The 18,272-nt window shown below is 29.9% G+C and overlaps 2 protein-coding genes across 3 annotated transcripts; one reads left to right on the top strand and one right to left on the bottom strand.

Moving 5' to 3' along the window:
- Positions 1–2,058: 2,058 nt before the first annotated feature.
- On the bottom strand, positions 2,059–10,182 carry LOC109610529. Its single transcript, XM_020029781.2, has 3 exons — positions 10,046–10,182; positions 3,855–4,007; positions 2,059–2,234 (listed from the first exon to the last, which is right to left on the bottom strand). The coding sequence occupies exons 1-3, from the start codon at positions 10,178–10,180 to the stop codon at positions 2,178–2,180; spliced, it is 345 nt and encodes a 114-aa protein (XP_019885340.1). The 5' UTR covers positions 10,181–10,182; the 3' UTR covers positions 2,059–2,177.
- Positions 10,183–12,421: 2,239 nt separating this feature from the next.
- Positions 12,422–17,948, top strand: LOC105258540 (mitochondrial amidoxime-reducing component 1). 2 transcript variants are annotated; one of them, XM_011269841.3, is made up of 5 exons: positions 12,422–12,564; positions 15,018–15,316; positions 15,780–16,064; positions 16,684–16,961; positions 17,149–17,948. In XM_011269841.3, the coding sequence occupies exons 1-5, from the start codon at positions 12,561–12,563 to the stop codon at positions 17,312–17,314; spliced, it is 1,032 nt and encodes a 343-aa protein (XP_011268143.2). In that variant the 5' UTR covers positions 12,422–12,560; the 3' UTR covers positions 17,315–17,948. The 2 variants fall into 2 exon arrangements, with proteins under 2 accessions (XP_011268143.2, XP_011268142.2); XM_011269840.3 differs by lacking the exon at positions 12,422–12,564 and adding an exon at positions 14,777–14,798.
- The last annotated feature ends 324 nt before the right edge of the window (positions 17,949–18,272 follow it).

The following is an 18,272-nucleotide window of genomic DNA, read 5'->3' as shown; positions in this document are numbered from 1 at the left end:
TTTGAGAAATGGAGATATTCGCATTTATACATCCTACTATACAGGGTGTCCGTCAATTTTCGGCCGAAATAAAGAAGTAAATTAGCTCAAATTAAGAAGGAATGATCTGTATTGTTTTGGGATTGTCGCAATAATTAACGAAATATTAAATAAAAAAGATCGGCCAATCTGCGTGAGTAGAAGCGCGCGGCGACGAGAGTCGTCGTCCCAATGTAATCCGATACTACGAGCGCGGCGAAGCAGTGGGCGGGTCGCTCTTCGATATATATATATATATATATATATATATTAACGAATTAATCGAACGAATGCATTCCGATTCATCTTTTCGTTTGGTATATATAAATATTTAATTCACTATTCGACTGATTGCGTTCCGACTCGCTTTTTTATTCGATATATATAAATATTACATTTAAGTGTGAGTCCAAGAAGCAGATTTCGGATATTCACTGTAAGTCAGCCGCTCCTCGGGCGATCGGGACGAGATTTAAACGATAATGCCGCGAAATGGTGTAGAATTTTATGCAAAAAGAACGAAATCGCTATCGCGTCCGGAAGTCGAGATATAAATTAGTCGTTTTTCGTCTGCGCGCGGACGGTCGAAATCGTGCACGACGCCGCGCATGTTGCCTGCTTCTCTCGCGCGATATTCACTGTAACGCGGCGAGCAAAATGGCAATCCGAATGTCAGCCAATCTACTTCTTTATTTCGTTAAGGTCGAAAATTGACGGACACCCTGTATAATATATTAAATATCGTATATATTAATCTATTTAAAGTCAAAAACACATAACTCTTGTTTCTTATTATAATAATATTTATTTGCGCTACAACACATCAGGGATGTTTTACACAGAAAAATAATACGCTCGGTTCAAGGACGAGAAACGCCACATTTCATGTGCTTACAACATTACACGTTTACTCAAATTACATTATTTTCGTATTGGATTTGTCCGGAGCGGAAAAATCCAAAAAGGGAAGTAATTTGTTTCAACGATTCGTTGCAGAGAGAAGGCTTTTGCAAATTACACAAAATTGAAATACACTAGAGAGATAATTCTGATTTCATTATTAACAATGCTTAGCAAACTTAATTATTTCCCAAATTTTATGTCACCGTAATTGTAGAGGAGAGAAATAGATACATAAGAGATAACAAGAAAGCTGAGTGTTAAAGATACAAATAGATAGAAACAACATTATACCTGGTACTTCCATCTCGAAGTAAGCTATGTACAAGTTTGCGATATCTTATTTATTCTTGTGCTCGATGACGATCGATCGAAATCGTATCGTTCGCGCAATAATAATTGAAGGACATATATATTGAACAATGTATTCTTCGATCTTGCAAATAGCACGCGTCTTATCCTTGTTACTATCAAAACAGATCCTAAGACTTTGTACATGGTATTTTCTACAGAAAAAAAATTTATTTGTTTTTATTTCTTACTTTATAAGCGCGAATTGCGATTTTCAAGCCGAGGGATGGCTGGTAGAGAAAGTGCGCTCGGAGAAATTCGTTATCCGTAGTCATCAGGGCATAAATCATCTCGTTCGAACTATCAACGACGAGCGTGTCGTATCACAAATTCGAAACGATTTTACAATTTCAAGTTCCAACATCTCTCTCGATGTGTTTCCATCGTAGCACGGTGGCGCGAGCCACCCCATAACGATTAAATTTCGATCGTCTTAAAACGACAACCGTCTACGGAAATTTCTCTATCGTTTTAATAATCGATTACAGAGAAAAAGTAAATAGAAAAAAGGCGACAGGAGAGATAGAGGCTTAAAAAGAAAAAAAATGGGAAGATAAAAGAGAAAGAAAAAAAGAAGGAATAGATGGAAAGAGGAAAAAGATCGCATAGAGAGCTGAGTGGACGAAGTCGGACGATGTTGAATTAACATCGCGTTTAGAGAAGAATATGTTCAGTGACGAAGTGTGTCTTTTTCGTGTTTTTATAAAGAGCTCGACGGCCATTGACGAAGGAAGTGAATTCAGGATCCCGGGAACAAGGAGGCAACACCGTGAGATCGGTCCTGTTGTCAACGTCGTACCCGTGTTCCTTTCTAGCAGAGGCGACTTGCATTTATATCCATCGGTACCAAGGCCGGCGAGGCCCCTTTCTGTGCTTCCTCATCTCGATCCTTGAATAAGTTGTTTAAATTACCAGGTGCCTTTCGCCAACAAGTTAATCCACTTTTGGCTTACAGCACACCATCTCTGCAAATTAAAATTGGAAATTGGTTTTTATTCGGGCATTTTTTAATTAATAATAATTAATGATGTTTTTAAATAAATAATAATTAAATATTGTTCAGCTTTCTCACAAAATCTGATTTCTAAAAATTATATTATTTATACGAATTATATTTTCTTTATATTATAAAAATTGCAGAAGATCAATTAAAAAATTTGAGGAAAAGACTTATTACAGACGTGTGTGCTACGCATTTCGCGCAAATAAGGCAAGATTATTTGCTATCTCTGTCTACGTTTAATTGCGTAAAATCATAAACGCGTAGAAGAGTTTAATTCGCCAAATCAAGGAATTCCACGCGTTATACGAAGCGTAAACATTTTCGAAGCGGACGTTCCGATAATAAAACTTCTCGTACATTCGCGCGAGTAATGTGTCGCGAATTGCGCATAATAATATATTACGGGCGCAACGCGTATAAGAAAAATTGCAACAGTCAACAAAAAGAAATATGTGTTCCAGGATCTCCCTCCGCGTGATCCTTTTTTTCTCCTCGCACCTTTACTGAAATAGACTTCCTGTCCGTTGTAACTGTTAATCGGTCGCCTAATTTACATTACTCTATATGATTTTTCGATTTCGATTTTATAATACAAATTGTAGTTATATACAAAGCTATGATTTCATTCCTGTAAATTAAACTTTTTTCATTAAATTCCTTATTGAATTTATAGTGCAAAAGATTTTATAAATTCCACAATCATAAATGTCCAATTAGAAAGATATCTTTCCTCGTTCTAACGATGTTGAAATAACTTCGCTCGCAGTTTCTCTTCTTTTTCTCTCAGAAAATAAAATATAAATATGGCATAATACGCACCAGATACAGAAGTGCAATTATACGCGTATTTTTGCATGATTATGCACAAACCGGAATTAAAATCTCTTTAACAATTCTCAACAGTTTTTAATTATCTTATTATGGTTCTTACAATACAATATATGTACTATTTATTTACAATTTTCTAACGCGATTACATGTCATTTCAACATCTATTAATCAATCTCCGACATAGTTATTCAATATTTTATCATAGATTATGGTTTGCTTTCGAGTGAACCTCGCGTCATTAAAATCTCGAAATCTATAATCGACGTCCAGTATAAAGAGTAAACTGTTGCTATATTGCCTACTTGTACATGAAGCGAAAAATGGCTTGGATATTTTTCAAAACTAATCATTAAATACTCATATCACAACATTGTTAACACTAGTTGTAAAGTAACAGGTACAATTATCAATCAATTATTTCTTATTATAAAAATTGATTGCGTTACATTCTTCTCAAAAAAGAGTGTGATTGTGAAATTTTTAAATAGTATTAAACTATTTATATGATTGTCGTTTAAAAATATAATTTATTTTCTTTTTAGTCGGGACATTTTATATTTATAGAAAATTTCTATAATTAAATCCTTTATAAAATATAATGTTAAGCAAAATATAATATTAAGCAAACTTCATTAATATTTTAAAGTAACAAAATTTACGAAGGGTGTCTACATCTTTTATTATAAATTGATATATTGAAAAATTAAAATAAATGGTAGATAGTGAAAGTCCAGAGATATCATTTACTCACTATTATGATATCCTCTACAACTTGCGCCAGTCCTCGATTACCGATGAGGAGCAGTCTGGTCCAAGGACCGGGTATAGCCATCGTCATACCTTTTGTCGGACCTATTATAGGCTTCTGTTCGCCCCAGGAGGGCGAATTCTCGCTGCTGGCCGTCTGGAAAGATTATAGAGATCCATAAGTATTAGTCGGCAGGCAGCGAGCAGAGAGGGATGTCGCCGTGTCTAAGATTTTCGCGTTCGGGGATATGTTACCGGACAACGAAAATGAGTACAAATATACAGGGATTAATTTACAATTACTATTGTTTTGTTTGTTTTGGGGAATATAATTGCAGTGTGTGTTGCAGCTCCGCGTCCAACTCCAGCGCTCCCGACATTACAGTGCTCTCACATCCTACTTGAGCTACGATCCATCAATCTTGCTGCTATGATCCTTACGTGCGCTTCTTCGACGCGTAATATTCGAGACTTGTCTGCAGGGTATCCATATGTGTTCTTTATTCTTGCGGATAGCGGTCAATTAATTGATTTTTCGATTAACAATTAGTTAAGGATCCTTATATGGACATCCTGTGCACTATAAAAAGGTGAAATCGCCAATATCCAATGGTGACAACAATATATAGCCATTTTTGGACTATTTAAGCACAAATTGTTCAAAAACCTGACGTACTGAAGAAATTCTGCAGCAAGATTCATTTTCAGAGTTAAAAAATCTATCAGATTCATCTATACCGCTTTTTGTAACTAATAAAATCTAAATTTCACAGGCCTGTGTTATTAAACTTCTTAATTGCTAAATCTTTGAGTGTAAGATACAATACTTTATAATGAGACGAAAGAGTGTCAAAAGATAAAAAGTATCAATTTAAGATGTTCGTTTAATCAACTAGTTGTACTATAACTCAATAGTTGCATATAAGAATTTCTAAATTAAGACATAATTATGGATTAAGGATGCGCAATTTATACAATTTATATGCCAAGTTCTCCTTGCAACGTTGGATTTATAAAAGTGCGTAAATACGAAAAAAGACATAGCGGATAAAAAAGACAGTTTTTTTCACATTGAAGAAATGGCAGATTAGAATAACTGAAAACTTTTTATACTTTGAATTATTATTCGAAGTATTATTATTTTTTATACTTTATAATACATTTTACGATTTTTATTTTAACAACTTCATGAGCTATTAAAATTATCTATTAAAATTTATAAGATAATACTTTGACATTGAAACATTAATCGTATTTCGTGACACTTATAGATACAAACTATAATAAGGAAATAATAGCTCATGATTATCAGCACATTACCGAAGGCTATATTGATAAATAAATAGATGCGATTCCATAAATTACAATGCATGATATTGCGGTAAAATTTTAATTGCGTTTAATTTCCGATATTTTGTTCGTGTTAAAATTTTATCGTAATTGCTATTAATTGAATAAAAAAATCGTCCACAATAAAACATCATTTTTAGCTATCGAAATCGATCAATTGATTCGGTAAAAACAATCAAAGATTTAATAGATCAGTACATGGTTAAACTTTCACAATTAAAAAGGAATCATCTCACATTTTACCATTCTTATTGTTTAATAATTAATAATTATTCTATTAATTTAGTTTTTTTCTAATAAAAGTTAATTTCTATGTGTTAATTATATCATCAAGAAATTCTCTACGAGGCAGAGATTTTCTAGAAATTACATTTTTTTTTCCTTAATTGATATAACGGAAAGGAATGAAGATAGCATCAGTGATGCTAAGATTAATGGAAGATTATTCGATTATTAGATCGTTATGGCTATCTAACAGTGACGTGAAAGCCATTTAATAGTCATTGCATGATTTTATGCAGGAATTTATCGAAGCATTTGTATTAATAATAGTTTTTTATTACATTTGTAATTATTAATAGTTATTCCGCAATTAAAGACGACAATTTCACGTATATTTACGTGAAATTGTCGTCTTTAATTGCGGAATAACTATTATTATACCGGTTTGAAATTCGGCCTCAAAGTTTGTTAGTCGCGTGCCACGTGTCATTCGTGCATGCGATTGAGCGATAATGCAGCTAGCGAAGCGGCAATTAATCCGGCGCATTAATCTCATGATAATCAAATGGCAATGTTAAAAGAGAAATGAGAAGCATGAAGATGCGCCTCTCACGTGCTTACCTCCGAGCGAAGTCCATTAAAGAAGACGCGAAGCGTATCTGCCACGAGGTACCAACAAACAAGGAAGTGTACCGCAGTGCATAATTCTCCCATTCAAGTTGAAAATAGACGGTAAAAACTGTAGAGTTTGGTGTCTTTGAAAATGTTAAGGTTATTGTATTGTGTAACGATCTCTATGTTAGATGGCACTATCGAAGCAAGGATCATTAATTTAGCGCTATTATTGAACGGACTTGTCGATTATTTTACGATTTACACTGTCCGGAGCCGTAACATAACTGTTTTTTTTGTAAATTCTTGGAATTGTGAGATAATTACTGAGGATTAAATTAATTGTAATTTTACGAAGATTATTAATAAAGTTTATCACTCAACATTTATTAATAAATATCTCATGCAAGAAATATATTTTATAATCATTCATTAAGCATTTTTATGTAAAAATTCGAGTGTAATATTACATAAAATTGGCAAAAAGATTACGCTAATTATGAAAGATCGACATTTTTCGACTGTATCTATTTGATTGAAGGACAATCTGTCATTATATATATGAGGTGATTTATTTTTTTTTTGGTATGCAATCTATTTTACATTAATTTTACATAAAATCTCAAACTGATAGAACCAATGGACGGCTATATAAATATTGCTCAACTCGAGTATTATAGTTCATTTTCCCTCAAGGCTTCACATTCATGTAGTCGACGTTTCACTCGCTATTCACTTCTCAACTTTAGTCGAAAAATTCCGCCCATATTTTTATTTTCGAATGTGCTTAAAAAAAAAGTATAATTTGAAGTATATAATTTGACATGTAATATTTTTCAATTTTCGTAATATTTATTAATTTTTTCTACAACATTTATGATTTTTCCATGCAATTTAAATACTATCCACACCTAGTAAATGTACATCTTGCTCTCCTCAATTAAATATATTTTATTATAAATATATTTAATATATTTTATAATATATTTTTATATATATTTTATATATTTTATACTATTTTTTATATTTTATATATTTTATATAAATCTTGACTGATTTTTTCTAAGTTTTAGATCATCTAGCTATTCCCTCTATTTGTCTGGCTGCTTATCTGTATATCTATTTAATATTCTCCATTCTCAATATTATCCACGAAATTCTTCTAAGCGCAAAATACGGATCAAGTGGAAGTTCGTACAGTGAATTTTGAATATCGCATTGTATCCTTTTACGTGCTTATACGTGTACGCACTAACTTTCCATCGAGCACCTATCGACCGAAGAAAGTCCGGTTACTTGGTCCTCCAGTGAAAGTGTCGGAGGACGAGAGCTGGACGATCCGGCTTTTTCGACAGATCGTATACTTTGACTTATATCGTTTATGACAATATGTGGCGTGCCTGTGTGATTTACGGAACCGCATACGAACGTCTGTTTACTTATCGATATGATTATATTGCTCCTTATATAATATTATAATAAAATATATTATTGTAATAATAAAATTTAATGTAAATAAATAAATATAATATGATAAATTAATTTAAATAAAAAAATTAATATAATAAACAAGTAAATTAATATAATAATAAAATATATTAATAGTCTACTATTTACTTATCGATGACATTTGGAAATATACTAGTAATCGTGAAAATTATTTTATCGTTTCACAAACGTATAAACGTTTATTCTCAAATATTATGCTCACGTAAAGCCAGTAAAATTTACATGAAGTTTATTCCGAAATTAGAACGCGTGAGTAGCGAAAACCTTCGAGATTTACGGTTATTATTTTATAGCCATATAATCGAAACATTAAATGTCTTCGACACGATGCTAATGTCCCGATATTATACGCAAAATTCATTTTTTTTATACGAATTACTTTCTTTTTTCACGTTATGTAAGTATCTCTAGCTGGTGACTATTCTTTCACCGCGCACGTGCGTTATGTTATACAGTTTCAAATGTTATGTAAAAAATTATGACAATTATAAATAAACTGCGGTGGATGCTACATAAGTTCGAGTAGCGACTGTGAAAAAATAGGCTTTCAAGCAACAACTATAATTCCTGTGATCACATAATAACGTAAAGTAATAATCAATCGTGACAATCGTAGCATCATCAATTTTCAAAGAATTAAAAATTACAGACTTTCAGTGAATTATTATGAATAATTTTTCAAAGTATAAAAACTTTTTACATTCTATTGTTGAAGCACATATTTTGTCTTATTACTTTGTCTTATACAAATTTTAATACGCAAGATAAGTGAATTATTAAACTTTGTATAATAATATTTTGGCATTAGAATAGGTGAACATTTTTTACTTTAAATTATTATTCGAAATATTATTATTTTCTATACTTTGTAATACATTTTACAATTTTTATTTTAACAACTTCATGAGCTGTTAAAATTATCTATTAAAATTTATAAGATAATACTTTGACATTAAAACATGTATTTTCGTGACATTTATATAGATACAAACTATAATAAAGAAATGATAGCTCACGATTACCAGCACATTACCGAAGGTTGTATTGATAAATAAAATGTAGATGCGGTTCCATAAATTACAATGCATGATATTGCGGTAAAATTTTAATTGTGTTTACTTTCTGTCATTTTGTTCGTGCTAAAATTTTATTGCATTTATTAAGTGCAAAAATTGTCGATAATAAAACATCATTTTTAGCTATCGAAATCGATCAATTGATTCGGTAAAAAACAATAAAAAATTTAATAGATCAGAACATGGTTAAACTTTCACGATCAAAAAGAAATCGTCTCACATTTTACCATTCTTATTGTTTGATAATTAATAATCATTCTACTAATTTAATTTTTTTAAAATAAATGTTAATTTCTATGTGTTAATTATATCATCAAGAAATTCTTAGCGAGGCAGTGATTTTCTAGAAATCACATTTTTTTCTCCTCAATTGATATAACGTAAAAAAATGAAGATATCGTTAGTGATGCTAAGATTAATGGAAGATTATTTGATCATTAGGGTTACAGAAGATCTTCTAGATCTAGGTGACATCAGGAACTGATCTAGCCCCACCCGTCTTTTTATTACTACTATTTGGTCATTAGAATGTTATTGCAATTTAATGGGGAGACGCGAAAGCTATTTAAGGATGTTTTGTACAATCCCAGCAAAAAATAGCTGAAAATCAATATTGACGAATATCCACTTTTGGTGTATTTTGAGTATGAGAAATTGTGTCGGATATTACAATTTGATCTTAGCTACAGTGCAGAGATGTATTTTTTAATATTTGTTGTGTTTTTACTGAAATATTCCCAATTTTGTTAATCAAAATGATTAACTTTTGGCAGAGAATTTTGCTTTGTGACAGATACATGGCTAACTTCATTGAATTATATTTAATATCTTTTTAACCAGTTAGTACTTGTATTATTTGATCAAATATTTCCTCTGTATCTAAACTTTTGCAAATTTTAAAATTCTGAATATTATTTCCATGTGTCTGAATATTATTTCCATGTGTTTTTGTCATTTGAATCGATGTGGTTATACGTTTTCCATAAGAACACATGTTAATTCGGTGCAAATTAAAATCCTTATAACTTGTGAACGCTTTAGTGAATCAATTTAAAAATTGTACTGAAGATTCTAAACATATGTAAGAACATTTTGTACAATTTTCATTAAATTCTCAATATTTTGAAAATAGGTACAAAACATCCCTATGAGTCATTGCATAATTTTATGCAGGAATTTATCGAAGCATTTGTAAATAATAAAAGCGTATTAATAAAAGTTATTTAGCAATTAAAGTCGACAATTTCGTGTATATTTACATTTAAAATTCAGCCTCGAATTTTGTTATTTGCACGTATCATTCGCGCATGCGATTGAGCGATAATGCATTGAGAGAAGCGGCAGTTAATCTGGCGCATTAATCTCGCGATAATCAAATGTTAAAAAAGAAATAAGAAGCATGAAGATGCGCCTTTCACGTGCTTACCTCCCAGCTAAGTCCGCTTTCCGGAATTGGATTCGAGCTCACGAATGCGAGGCAAAGCACAACCGTCAGTGCCAGAATGGTATACCTCATCTTGATCGAATAGAATAAGTTCTGCGAAAAAAATACGTTACACATTAAGCCAGCGCCAGTTAATATATGCGCGTTTTCGCGAATCGTGATGCGTGATTCGTGATTCGTATAATGTTCGCGAATAATGTGGAGATAAAATTCGTCATGCGCGATTCGTCATTTGCATTGATTCGCTAACCGAGCGGTTTTTTGACGAAACTCAAAGAAGACGAATCGTTACGAATCAATCTATTCGTGTCGCGCTATACTATGCGTAACTAGTTCGTGTTTCTCTCTCATAGGTTATTGCAGAGAGCTAGACAAATAATCGCCTGCTTGAACGTGTAGAAGACATAAGAGAACATAGATGTTGGTAATTATGCATAAAAAGAGCCCACCTTCGCATGTATTATTGACTTATGTTGAGAAGGATGTTATCCCTGATTAACATTCTGAAAGTTTTAGCTGGCGGTCATTCTTTATTCAAAAGTTATTAACAAATAAATGTGAGAAATATTTACATAAAAATTCTACTTTATTTGTTCATCGATTTGCTTTATTTTTAAATATGTATGTTATAGGGGAGATCTTCCCGAGTAATTTCGTATATATATATATATATATATATATATATATATATATATATATATATATATAAGGATCAGACTCAAATAGTTTTGGAGATATAGGCTGAAAAAGGATAAAAATAATAAATACAAAAATAAAGTAAACCTTCGGAAAACCCATCTATATGAAATAATGGGTAAGAATACCAAATTCCTACGTATTTTTATCTTCTGAACACGAATATGAAACTTAACAATGGCGATCGAACTCGCAAGTTGAAGAAAAATACAAAAAAGATAAATTAAAGGTAAATAAAAAAAAGGTAAACAATTTAAATTTATATAGAATTTAATATAATTTTTCAGCCTATATCTCCAAAGCTATTTGAGTCCGACCTTATATATATATATATGAAATTACTCGGGAAGAGCTTCCCTATAACATATTTAAAAATAAAATAAATCGGAGAGCGGGCCCCTTTTATGCATAAATACTTTAATAACTTTTGAATAAAGAACGATCGTCGGCTAAAACCTTCAGAATATTAATTAGAGATATGACTTAACAACATATGTCAATGATACATTTGTGCGAAAGTGGGCCCTTTTTATGCATAATTATCCCTGAATGTCCAACGAATCTCTATGAATCACGAATTACGAATTGTGAATTACGAATCACGCATAGGCGCTAGCTTTACACAGGTAGCACATATTTGTTTCAAAAATGTTTGACAAATATTTCTTTCTTTGAAACGTTTCATAATCGACTCTTGAAAACGTTTTTGATTAGTTAAAATGTCCTGACTTGAAAAACATTAAGAGATACGTTTTTTTTCTGATAACAAATAGTTTAAAAAATGTTTAAAATACATTTAAAATATGTTGTTTCTATTATTCGTCAAACGTTTGTTTTTTTATAGAATTAATAAAACAATGCATTCATATACACTCTCTAAAAATCAGTATATTATTACTGTAAGAGTAAACAGAGTCACTGATACAGCAGTTATAAGTTATTATAGCACTATAAATCAATAATATTTCACTGAAAAAATTAATAATATAGACTGTTTCAATGAGTAATATTAAACTATAATTTATCTTTCCATTTCATATAAAATTAAAAATTATTTTCTTTAGATCTGTTATATTGAAAATTTTAACGTGTGTGTGGTATAAAATATTTACAGAATATTTTCAAAAAATATATAATAAAAAATATTTATGAATATCTATTATAAATATCTGTGTGCTCTCTGCGCAGATAACAATAAAATTAAAATTATGGATTCAAACTTACTAAAATTTGAAATCTCTTACTCTTAAGATTCTAGTTCTCTCTTAATTCAATACATTTTTTACATTTGTCAAAATGTCTTGTTCTAGAGGATTATTTTATACAGGAAAATAATCGCGAGAGAATAATCTTTTTTATTCTAATAATTTTGACAATTTCGCAGGCACTCTGAATTGCGTAATCATGCAGATTTATTAATTATATCTAGTTGCGTAATTGATTCCTAAAAAATTCGGAAAGACCGGCTATGTCAGAGTGATCAGCGTATTTAGAAAACAGCGTCCCAATTCTGAACGGACATTTTTGCACAGCACGCCTTCTGCCTATGTGTCGACGCGTAGCGAAGATTGGGTCTCGTTATATTATTGAGCCAAGATAGCATAGCATGAATAAATAACAATGTACTATCCGTCCTGACAAAGGAGGTCGTGAAGGTGAAGCTCCAGCTCAGCCAGTGTCACGATAGCTGCGAAGAGACGAGGTTCATTTGCGACTAATCGTTCTTCCCGAGAAATATTTGCTAGGCTTTTACGTCTTGTGAAATCCGCAAGGCTACTTCGTTGTGACCTTGACATCGATCATGTGTAAATATATTGTGTATTTTATTTAGTATTTAACATATCACGAATTATTCGACACAAAAGAATTTTGATATGTCTTTATTTGTTCATTGAAAGATTTTTTTTAAGAAGAATAAGCAAGGTGAATCGATAGATTGAGAACACGCCTGTGTACGTGAAATTGATAAAAAGGAAAACATAATAAGATTGTAAGGAACATAAACAATGATCATAATAATGAAAATAAGGAGAACGGAAATTAAGCCGAAAGTGAGTGGAAGTGCGATAAAAATATACAAAGCCAAAAAAATAATTATTTCACACTGCAATATTTCGATCTGTGTTTTTTTTTAAATTCGATATGCGACTATGGGTAAAAAAATATTTCGGTTTCTAAGTATAAATATTATTATCAATATAATATTTTGAAAAATTGTTAAGTAATAATATAATAAAAGACCTATAAGAGACACATTATTCTAAGAATAATAAATCATTTGTATATTGATAATAATAAATTATTTTTCTTTTACTTCAATATTCTAAGAATATTGTGTCTCTTATAGGAAAAGAAAAATGATCCAACAAATAGTATACGATAAGAAATTCAATGACTCATGATATTGCAGTTTGTGTTGATAATAATGATGTTATATAAATTTAGATAAACGACAGAAAGTTAAAAATGTATGTAATTTAAGAGCACTGATGAAATCTTCATATTCAGAAAAATCAAAGAACTTTTTTAAATTTTAGTCAATATGTCCAAAAAAGGCGACATAATGTAATTAATAAAGTTAATTAGTTTAACCTATGTATTATATAAGAATGAAATATTTTTATCGCACGATAATAATAATGAAATATTTTTATCGCACGAAAAAAAATCCATTTCTCTCTTCTATACAATCTAATCGATAATTTTCCTGATATTTTTAAAATTCGCTATCATTAATCGCAATGCAAACATATCGTGTTATTCTTTAATTAAATATTTTTTGCTTCAAAAAGAAATATGATTGTGAGATTTGTGAGAAAATTTTGTTATTAATATAATGAAAGAATAATAAAATTTGAAGGTGTCATGCACATTTTTCATTAAAAAATTTAATAAATTAATTTCCCTGAAGATTATATCATACGAAAACTTGCCTTCCGAATTTTTAATAAATTTACATGGCGATTATTTTACCCTGCATAAATCACATTGCATTTATAATATCGCTGATATTCTATCTAAAGTATGATGTTACCGAAGAAACCATGTGATTTGCATACAGAGTATTAATTAGCAAGCTATTTAACACTCATGTTAGATTAACGGGCCTTCTCTTATCCATCATTTATATCTGAAAATACATGCTACTTCAGGACAAAGAAATCTATATTATAAAATATGGATATTGAAAAATTCGTAGGAAAAATTTTGTACGAGCTGTGCGAGATTCGTTGCGCTTTGTTGCATTCAATTGCATCGTCTATGAATTAATTATCTCGCACGTACGCATTTCATTATGAATCGACAAGGACAGAGTACAAAAACAATGATTGCACATCTATTTCAACGAGTTTTGAAGATAACAGTACATTAAATTTTCTCAAATTTAATGCTTGTATCAATTTTTCCTGTCACACATGCGTGCATTTATATTAAAAGTATTTACTTAAATATTTGTTAATTGAAATATTGTTAATTGAAATTGCTTTTATCTACCAGCTCTTCTCTAAGCAGCATTGTATCTATTATATATGTACATTACATTACAATAGATTAATAAATAACTCATTTAACAACCATTTTATGAAACATTTCCGGACTCATAAAACCGGTTATGCATTTCGTAAGCCTAATTTTTTAATGAGAAATGAGTTATTGTGTGATTTAAATGCTTGATTATGTTCATCAAATATGTGAAAGATAAATTAATTAATTTTTTAAACAACATTATGTTTGCCATGGTTTATTTCAATCAAATTATTAATTCAGTCAATTTTAAATTGAAATAGTATAACAAAGATGGAGAGAGAAAGGAAGACACTTGTTGAAATCACAAGTTTATTTCTAATTTCTTATGTAATCTCGTAAAGTATTAGTACTTTGATTTTTTATAAGGAAAGACTGCTCTTAAAAAAAAAAAGAGTTCAAGACTGCTGATAATCGTATATATAAGAACGGATTTTCCGATCCTTTCTTCACACCACTCAAAGATGCCGAATGAATTTATAGTTGTCCTTATTCTTGCACTTTCAAATGACATGTGAGATAATTTTTCATGGCTATTATTGACGAGATATAATTTATTTGTTTTTCTTTTTAAATCCATCCGTTAATTTTTTAATATATTTTATTATTTTATTTTATTGAATTATATTATTGCATTATAATAAACTATGTTTTCCATCTGTTATATTTTTATTTGTCTTTTTTAAATTTAAGTTGGTTATATTATTAATTTAATTTACGTACATTTTTTCAGATAAAACACAACTTGTGCTTGTCACGGCTGCTGCCGTGGGTGCTGGCACAGCTGTTTTTGTTACCTGGTGGTGGTGGGCTAAGGAGAAGAAACAGAAGCCGCCATCAAAATGGCAAAAGGTCGGAGAACTGAGTGATATAATGGTATTTCCGATTAAATCGCTCGGCATAGTTCGCAAGAAAGAAATGCTGTGCACTAAATTGGGTCTGAAATCGGGTTGGATGAAAGATCGAACATTGATGGTCATCGATCATGACGGACGATTTCTTACCGCCAGACAGTTACCCAAAATGGTCAATGTAAGAATAGCTATTAGATTTAATTTATTCTTTTATATAATAAAAATGTAATAAATTCTAATAATATTTTATTATAATTTTAATTATTCCGTGATGATATCATATGCAATGTATATAAAACAAATTGACAATATAATTTATAAATAAATGTAAATTGCGCGATTAGAGCTATTACTTATCACAGCATTACTACATTATGAATTATATAACGTAACTTTATAAAAAATTGATTAATAGATTAATAAAAGAATGATGAATGCGTGATAGCTCAACCATATTTTTCATTTCGTATCATTTCATATCATGTTTTTAAGAATTGTTATACCACTTATATTCTATTATCTCTATTTTTAAGCTAATAACCCAAGATAGTAATCCTAAATATTGTTAATTATTCTAAGACTATAATAATTAATTAATTATAATTAATTAAATTAATTATTATAGTCTTTGTCTCTTATAGATATCACCCGAATTTTCCGATTCTATATTGACGCTTCGCGCTCCGGACGTCATATCGATATCGATAGATCTTTCTCAACTTTGTGGCAAAAGTTTCCGAGCCATTATTTGGGGTGATGCGGTACTGGCGCGTGATTGTGGTGAAGAAATTGCTCGGTGGCTGTCACGTTTCCTTCTTCAAGAGGATACCGGTCTTAGATTGGTCTACTATCCATTAGATCGATCGGCGAGAAAAATAAGAAAACAATACTTAAATTACTTTCCGTTACTAACAGCGACGGATACCGTAAGTACTTTTTTCACAAGAATATTCGAGATTTCATAAATATAATTTATATATGTTGACTAATTTTTTTATTATCAATTAATCAGGTATTTTATTACTACTTAATACATAGCTTTTTTTTGGTAAAATCTATATTATTTCTAATAATTATTTTTTAAAGATTTAAATAATCTTCTCGTCATTATAATCATTCTTTATGATTTGTACTTATCAACTGCACTGGTTCTTATTATCTATTATTATTTTATTTAATTCTTTATAAATGTTTCTAACAGAAAAATCATTTTTTAATTTTCCGTTATGAATTTACTTGATTTTCTTGCAATGTGTATCTGTTGTTGACGTAATCATTATGTGTGTGCGAGGATAAAAATATTTTATTATCATAGAACAATTTGATCGACAATGAAAAAATATTTTTATATTATAGAAAAAATATATATTATATATTATACCATAGAAAAAATAGTTTGCCATATAATATAGAATAACGTATAATATAATTATATAATTATACATATATTGTAATAATTTTACATAGTGAATTAAATCGAAATTTAGACGTATCGTTTTAAATAATGCACGATACAGGAAAACTGCATTCTGATTACGTCAATAGGGAGTCTATCCAGATCAAACAAGTTTTACTCTGATCAACGAAGCTTCGGTAGCAGACCTTAATAATCGATTGGATGAACCTGTTACGCCGCTGAATTTCCGCATGAATTTCGTAGTCAAGGGCCCCTCTGCTTATGAGGAAGATAAATGGGACTGGGTGAAAATCGGAGATGTGATTTTGAGAAATCTTAAACCATGCACAAGATGCATTTTGACTACGGTGAATCCAGAAACTGGAGTAAAAAATACCAAACTTGAACCTTTGAAAACTTTAAAAAGGTATATCAAAATATATAATATACAAGATTTTTTTTCATTTATATATATATATATATAGAGATATAAATCTATAGTAAAATATACAACAAATTATGTGACATACAATATAATTATATTTCACAAAAGACGTCAAAAAAAACTTAAATAATATATCATATATCATTAACGAGGAATATTTTTCTGGCAGTTACAGACAGATAACCGATCCAAAAATTCGACCTGCTATTGGCGACAGTCCAGCTATGGGAATTCATCTTGGTCTGCGAGGATCAAATGGAATTGTTCGTATAGGCGACCCAGTTTATGTGGGTATCCCAGAGGAAGAAGCACCGTCTTCAACTTCATCATCATAATTACACCGTTAAGATTCCTACGACATTTAAAATACGAACAGGGCATTGACTTGATGGTCGAAGGTAAGAAAGTTTGAAAAGCGGAATCCTCAATCAGTAAATATGAAATATTAAAAAAAAAACATTTATATCATGCATACAATTTTGTGAATAAGATATTCTTAATTAAAAATGTATATATGATTGAGATCTTTCTCTCAAGTAATATAATATTGAAATATAAAATTATAAGGAATACAATAGGTGCCTACAAATGCAATAAATGATGTATAATCGTTATCTTATACAAAATAGTAAATTCCGTACTATGAGGATAAAAAATAAATAACGATGCGGAATTAAATAATCCTAATTTTGTAATCGATTTAAATCTTTTCAATTTTTGTGTCATGACTTTCTCGAAATATAATATTGAAATATAAAATTATAAGGAATACAATAAGTGCCTACAAATGCAATAAATGATGTATAATCGTTATCTTATACAAAATAGTAAATTCCGTACTATGAGGATAAAAAATAAATAACGATGCGGAATTAAATAATCCTAATTTTGTAATCGATTTAAATCTTTTCAATTTTTGTGTCATGACATTGCGATAATGGTCAAACAATGTAATTTAAAAATTGTGAAATATATTTTGCTATATTGTTAAAAAAATTAATAATTACTTTTTTTGAATATATCAATTAACCTAAAATTTATCATTTTAGAATAGAAACAAATTTAATTTATATAGATCATATATTTTTCTAATTTATTTTGATATCATAGAAAAAAAATTATTAATATTTTGTGAAATGGAAATATTCACATTTATACATCCTATTATATAATATATTAAATATCCTATATACTAATCTATTTAAAGTCAGAAACGCATAACTCTTGTTTCTTATTATAATAATATTTATTTGCACTACAACACAACAGGGACGTTTTACACAGAAAAATAAT

The sequence above is a fragment of the Camponotus floridanus genome, unplaced genomic scaffold (assembly GCF_003227725.1).
Source record: "Camponotus floridanus strain SB8 unplaced genomic scaffold, Cflo_v7.5 scaffold68, whole genome shotgun sequence".
Taxonomy (NCBI): Eukaryota; Metazoa; Arthropoda; class Insecta; order Hymenoptera; family Formicidae; genus Camponotus; species Camponotus floridanus.
Note: the sequence above shows the minus strand (reverse complement) of the source record. Positions and strands in the feature narration are given on the sequence as shown.